At 39.9% G+C, this 6,120-nt stretch overlaps 1 protein-coding gene across 34 annotated transcripts in view; it reads right to left on the minus strand.

The window, feature by feature from the left end:
• Positions 1–6,120, minus strand: part of LOC131206638 (sodium channel protein para) — a 30,483-nt gene that overhangs the window by 10,395 nt on the left and 13,968 nt on the right. For 24 of the 34 annotated variants that reach the window (XM_058199292.1, XM_058199288.1, XM_058199286.1 and 21 more), the window contains 7 exons: positions 5,694–5,877; positions 4,690–4,886; positions 4,517–4,616; positions 4,381–4,449; positions 1,511–1,788; positions 1,213–1,386; positions 830–992 (listed from right to left, as the gene is read on the minus strand). In XM_058199292.1, coding sequence (XP_058055275.1) covers positions 830–992; positions 1,213–1,386; positions 1,511–1,788; positions 4,381–4,449; positions 4,517–4,616; positions 4,690–4,886; positions 5,694–5,877 — 1,165 coding nt within the window. The remainder of the gene's footprint in view (positions 1–829; positions 993–1,212; positions 1,387–1,510; positions 1,789–4,380; positions 4,450–4,516; positions 4,617–4,689; positions 4,887–5,693; positions 5,878–6,120) is intronic. The other 10 variants (XM_058199269.1, XM_058199289.1, XM_058199284.1 and 7 more) reach the window with 1 other exon arrangement.

A 6,120-nucleotide genomic window follows, 5' to 3' on the forward strand; every position in this document is an offset into this window, starting at 1 on the left:
ATAAAATAGTAATATTAGGCAGCATTAATGTAAAAGAGAAAGAGAACGAGAAGGAGAAAGAGAGAGAGAGAGAGAAAGAGAAAGAGAGAGAGAAAAAAGAACAGTAGATAAAAGCTGTATGAACCGAAGCTCGAAGCCTCTTTCACGGAAGCACTCCACGGCTACTTCGAGTTCGCGGGGGCTGGAGTGTTTGAGTGAAGCAACCCCAAGGAGATTGCCCCGTTCGAGATAATGCCAGCAGCGCCAAGGAGTGTGCCAAGCATTAGTGGGTGTCGGTCAATTCTGCTACTGTCTGCTGTTTAGTATCATGCTAGTCCAATAATGCAGGCTACCAATAATGCTCTACCGATTGTCAATTTGTCAGCAAAAAAGGTCTAGATTCGAAAGTTGTCCATTCCAAACGTACAACGTTAGCTCTATTGCCTTAGGGGCACATTCGAAAGAAAGGTGGGAAATATTTCGTGTAATTTATTTACAACCATCGTATCGTAAACTCTGTTCACGCATGGGTCTGTAACTATTTCACCGAACGCCAGAGCATCGCCATTCACTGCAGGATGCAAGAACTTAATCGACTTTGGGTACTCTACGGTGCCGGTGAGAGCTATACACCTGTTGCTGTTGTTGTTCGTAAGTACTAGATGAGTGTGGTTACATAGTAAAAAAGTAGGTAAAAGTAGATCGAAATTACATAGCTATATAGAATGGCAGCAAAGAGTTTGCCAGAAAACGGTAGCAGATAGCGAGGGGGAGCGCGCTGGAAACGTCTGCGTGCCCAGCGGTCCAGGAATTGGCAGGCAGCCCTGGTCAGGCGAACGGAGCACACTACCTGTGTAGTTTTTGCCAAAAAGTTGCATCCCCATCACGGCAAAGATGAAAATGATGATGCACAACACGAAGGTCAAGTTACCAAGCGCACCAACCGTGCGCCCCATGATTGAGATGAGCAGGTTGAGTGTTGGCCACGATTTTGCCAGCTTGAACACTCTTAGCTGCAATTGCAAGTGCATCCGGTTACTCAAAATTTCATCTACGGAGACATCTTACATATATAGAGAGGGTACAGTATTGACGATAAGGGTGCTGCTCCAGAGAGAATGGACATTTGGCTGTAAAGGTCGTTAGTGACTGTGCTTTCACTGAGCACCTACAACCGCGCACTGCTGCACAACACGCAGCTTCTTCGACTGGTGGCGAACATCGGCTACTTACCAAACGGAACGATCGTAATACTGACAATCCCTGAACACCCTCGAGCCCCAACTCAAGCAGCGATAAAGCCACGATTATGAAATCGAAAATGTTCCAACCCTCCTGAAAGTAGTACTTCGGACTCATGGCAATGAGCTTCATGGTGGCTTCGATGGCGAACGTCGCGGTGAAGAACTGAAACGAGACAACCGCGCTCAATGGTCAACCGACACCAGTCACGTGGCGGCAAGCATGCGATTCGCTTGCGCTTTTGTACTTCGTGCAATCCCGCGATGCCACAGGACAACCCAATACTTACGTAGTTACCGCTCTTGAGAGCCTTTTCCATGTCCGGGTCCATGTCGTGGTGATCGAGCGCCATAAAGAGAGTGTTAACCACAATGCAGAGCGTAATGAAGAGCTCTACGAAGGGGTCAAACACAATGAACGACACACCCTCTTGAAACTTTAACCACACCCAACAACAGTCCCACACGCAGAAGATGTCGATCATCTTCATCAGGAACTCGATGGCCTTATCCTTGAACGTTGGACCATCTTCTTCGTCGTCCTCTGTGGGGAAGTAATAAACAGAGACTGAACATCGTAGGCGGGCATTAGTGGCACGGGCTTTGACTCACTTCCGGTTGTGTTATATTTGTCTTTTTTGTTCTGGCAATACGTTTACCGCGCAATCAAAAGTTGGGCGATCGATTGATATTGCGTAACAACGATGGGGTAGGAGAAAAATGGGACCTACTTATCGGTCCAGTGATTAAAAGCAGTAGAAATATCTAAACAAAGCTACTATTAGACTATATGCAAGAGGGCATCGTAAGGGTGTGCTTTAGCTCTTGCATTAGAACAAAATCAAGATTCGGCCAACTGCCGCTACGGTCCAAAAAGCTTTCATGTAATGCTAATCTCGTCAATCTGGAATGAAATCTCGGGAAATAAAGCTACAATCTACTCGCGACTTCACTAAAATTGCGCTGGCTTCGGGATTTTCCGAGTTTTAGGAATTTGACGAAGCGCCCGTGAATTAAGATAAACTTTTTCAAAAATAGGGTGAATATTTTTGTAAGCAACTACTTTGTGTTGAATGCTGAGCGACTGACTGTCTTCCGGGAGTTTAGGCAGAACCCAACGTTGGGTTTTGGCCAAATCGTGGACCACAAGGTCAATTCTTGTCCAGCATAGACACCATGCGGTAGTGTGGATCCGATCAAGATTCTCAAAAAAACTCTTACATTGCCGTGTGAAAAGAATTCATTTGCCTCAGTCTCGTGTGCATTCAAATCATTTATCAGTGCCTATGTAAGATTCTGTACAAAGTCAAAGTCTGTAAGATTTCATTATTTCTACTGACATTGACACATTCACATGACATGGCGAACGTCATCAATTTCTGAAATACAAATGCTTTTCACCATATTGTTTACTAAACCTTTTCTAGTAAACTTCTTATTGCGTAGTTATCGTGTGGCGATCATTTAATAGAGAGAGAAAGTAGTAATAGTCTACGAAAAAGTAAGGTGTGCAACATTTAGGCATCATATTTTTTTAATAAATCTGTGTTCTTTTTGTTCTGTATATAAAGCTTCAGTACGTAAATACTGTACCGTTGATAATAACTATAATTAGCGTTTAAGCAGCTTAAAGCGGCAGCGGAAAGTTAAGGCTTATTTGAACCAATTTTCTAGTAAACGTTCTTTGCTAACAAAATGCGTAGCTACAATCAACGTTCAAATGACAAAGAAATTCGAAGCAAAAAACTGGGATGCAAAAAGAATGTGGAAAATATTGATTGTTCATGCCGCACATGAATTTTTGAAGTGATGATATGAGAACTGTGTCATGTGCGTGAATAATAGTTCTACGATTAGTTCTAAGTCTCTACTACAGCTAGTTGCATGCTTACTACTTGAAAAAAGATATAAATCATTTAAGGCACATCCAAGACTATGAAAAATCTATTCGATTCCATGTTGGCATGCATACGCGAATGAAAACCATAACATTGCCTGAAAAGCAGCTAAAAGAATACCATTTTACTTTGCAATATTAATTTGCAACCATTGAAATTTGAGTTCTCCTTTACCACCCGAAATGACATTTTTCAATTGTATCCACGTTATGCGATGCAACGTTTCATTCTCCCAAAAAAGATAAATAAAACACAAGAAAGTGGAGTCAACTAAGTAATTACGAGCTAGCAGCAAGTTGGTTTGAAATGTAATTGTTATAGTTATTATAGTTGGGAAATAGAAGAAATGTTAGAGTTAATAATGAGACGCAAAACCACGGACGCGGATTGGAAAAAGTATGTTCTGCCGAAAAATCATAAAATGAAAAATTTGCGTTTTTTTCAAAGTCGAAGTCCGCTGAGAAGAGACAAATACCCCGATCGGTTTCTCAAAATTACGCAATCGAAACATATTGACGATACTCGCTTCAAGTACAATTTGCGTAAAAAGTTATACTACAACAGACGAGCAGGGTGCTACCTGTTGATTCGGATGATTACTGATTAAAAATAATTAATCACTGAACACGTTCCAATGCTCTAACTTTTAATACTTTTACTAACTTTTAATCATAACTTTTAATACGCAAAGGTGATTCAAAAAGTTACAAAAAATGGAACAGGGTAATTATTTACAAAATATATTTTAAGGCTACACTGGAACGCCACGAACGTTTCAAACTGAACGTTCCGGAAAATTTGGGAACGAGGTGGCGGCAATGGTCTTTATATATTTTCTTCACTCTGTGATGACCTTAAACCACTTTTCAGGCGTAACACCAGCCTGGGATGGAAAACATCAGAAAAAACGGGGGTAAAAATGGGGGTTATCAAATTCTCAAACTAATCATATCAAGAAAATTCGTACACTAAACATACAAAAAGTAACATTGTAAATCATAGTGTCATAGCAGCGATGGATGTTGTAAAAATATTCACACGTTGTAAAAAAGTACATAGCACAAAACAAGTTCTATCGGATTGTGTACCACGATCATTTGGAAGGAAATGTTGACAAAATCTATTACATTTTTTAAATAACACGTAGTACGGCATACATTATACTGAAGATAGAACATTGGGGAAAAAAACTGTGTTTACCAAATATGTTGTGTTGGAAAGAAAGAGACCCGAAACTGTACGATGTTTTCACATAAATTTACCTCCGTGATCACTAGCTCTACTATGCCGTCCAGCAGCTTGCTCGATAATGTCGTTCAATACCATGACGTCTACAAAAATGGTCGAAATATTATTGTTCGTTCATTTTCGTATTTTCTTTTCTCTTTGGGAAAGTACCTTTCATATCTACAACAGTTTGCGTTTGAACGGGCTCTATGAATGGATTGTCGTTGTGTTTTATCTTAGCAGCGTCGTCTGGGCAATCCTGTGACATGTCCTAATGGAAACAATCGATTTAAAATTGAACTGCTCGTCGATACCTTCGTGCACGGCTTCGCAGACCCACTTACATAGTCACGCTGTCCTTTGTGGTTGGTGTCGGCATAGGGCAAGCTAGTCACATTCGGTGGAGACACGATCGAATGGTTAGTGTTTCGCGCAGATCGATTGCGCAGTCGGCTTTCCTTCGTCATACCACCAAGCAAATCGCCGTGCGATGTGTACGAAATACGCGATTGATGAGACGTGTATGAAGAGTGTCTCGAGCCTGGTATACGCACGATAAACATTACCATTATCAATGCATAACGGCGTTTCGAAGTGAAATTTAAAAAAGCACTTTAGAACAGATAGTTACAGATCAACGGTTTTGCGGTAAGCTTCTATGAAAGTGCGATCATGTTTAACATAAGTCAGCTTTTAATGAATTTTCAAAGGATTTGTAAAAACGAATTTTGTTTGTAGAGTAATGGACATGGAATACTGATAAACAATGACAGGTCTTTGGCATAAAAATTTGGATAAGACAGATCAGAATGCATTAATTTGAATCATTTGTAACTTCTCACTAGGCGATGTTTGGTCAGATGTATTTGAAAATACTATGCAGCATTAATAGCTGATCTGCTGAACTTAAAATTTTCCAAGGTGTTGAACATTACTGCAAAGCTGCAACAACAGCTCGGTCTTTCGCTAAGCACATTGATCCATTTTCAATAATAATACCGTTGGTTTCGATGTACTTTTGTCATTTAAAAACAACCGAGCTGGAGTTGTGTTAGATAAATATGGACACTATAAAAAAATTTGAATGATATTAAATCATCTCCGTTCAACCGAATCGTACGTGTTTGTGAGCTAAACATTTTAATATTATTGACAGAAAGTTAGAAGAAACCTATGCTTGCGAATAAAAAGTAGCAGTTATGAAAGATATAAAATATATAGTCCCATAGAGTGGTATACTGTGTAACGAAACTTAATTTCATGAATTAGATGAAGATGTATGTATATGTAATTGGAAAAAGTAATTGACATTCTTTTGAAAATGACTTGTAATTTTTTTATAGTGTACCTAAATTAGCATAATATACAGGAACGATGATTGCACCATTTTCTTCCGACATCGGTGTTACCGCGTTAGAATCATCGGCGTATGGCAGGTGTTCTTGTGCATCGAGATATGTTGAGAGTACCAGTGGTTTTCTATCGCTACCAGGTACACCAACGAAACGCCCTCTACCATTACGTATCGTAAACTGTAAGTGACAAACGCAGCGCATCAGATGCAAAAATCAGAAAATTTGTCGTACGAAGCACGCACAAAGAACGTAAATTTTGTTGAAATAATTTTGAGTAAAGAGATGGAAGCCCAGAGATAGAAGCGTGTTGAAGTTGGCATAGAGATAAGAAATGATAAAGAGAAAGAGAAAGAGAAAGAGAAAGAGAAAGAGTAAGAGAAAGAGAAAGAGAAAGAGAAAGAGAAAGAGAAAGAGAAAGAG

The sequence above is a fragment of the Anopheles bellator genome, chromosome 1, assembly GCF_943735745.2.
Source record: "Anopheles bellator chromosome 1, idAnoBellAS_SP24_06.2, whole genome shotgun sequence".
In the NCBI taxonomy this organism is placed as follows: Eukaryota; Metazoa; Arthropoda; class Insecta; order Diptera; family Culicidae; genus Anopheles; species Anopheles bellator.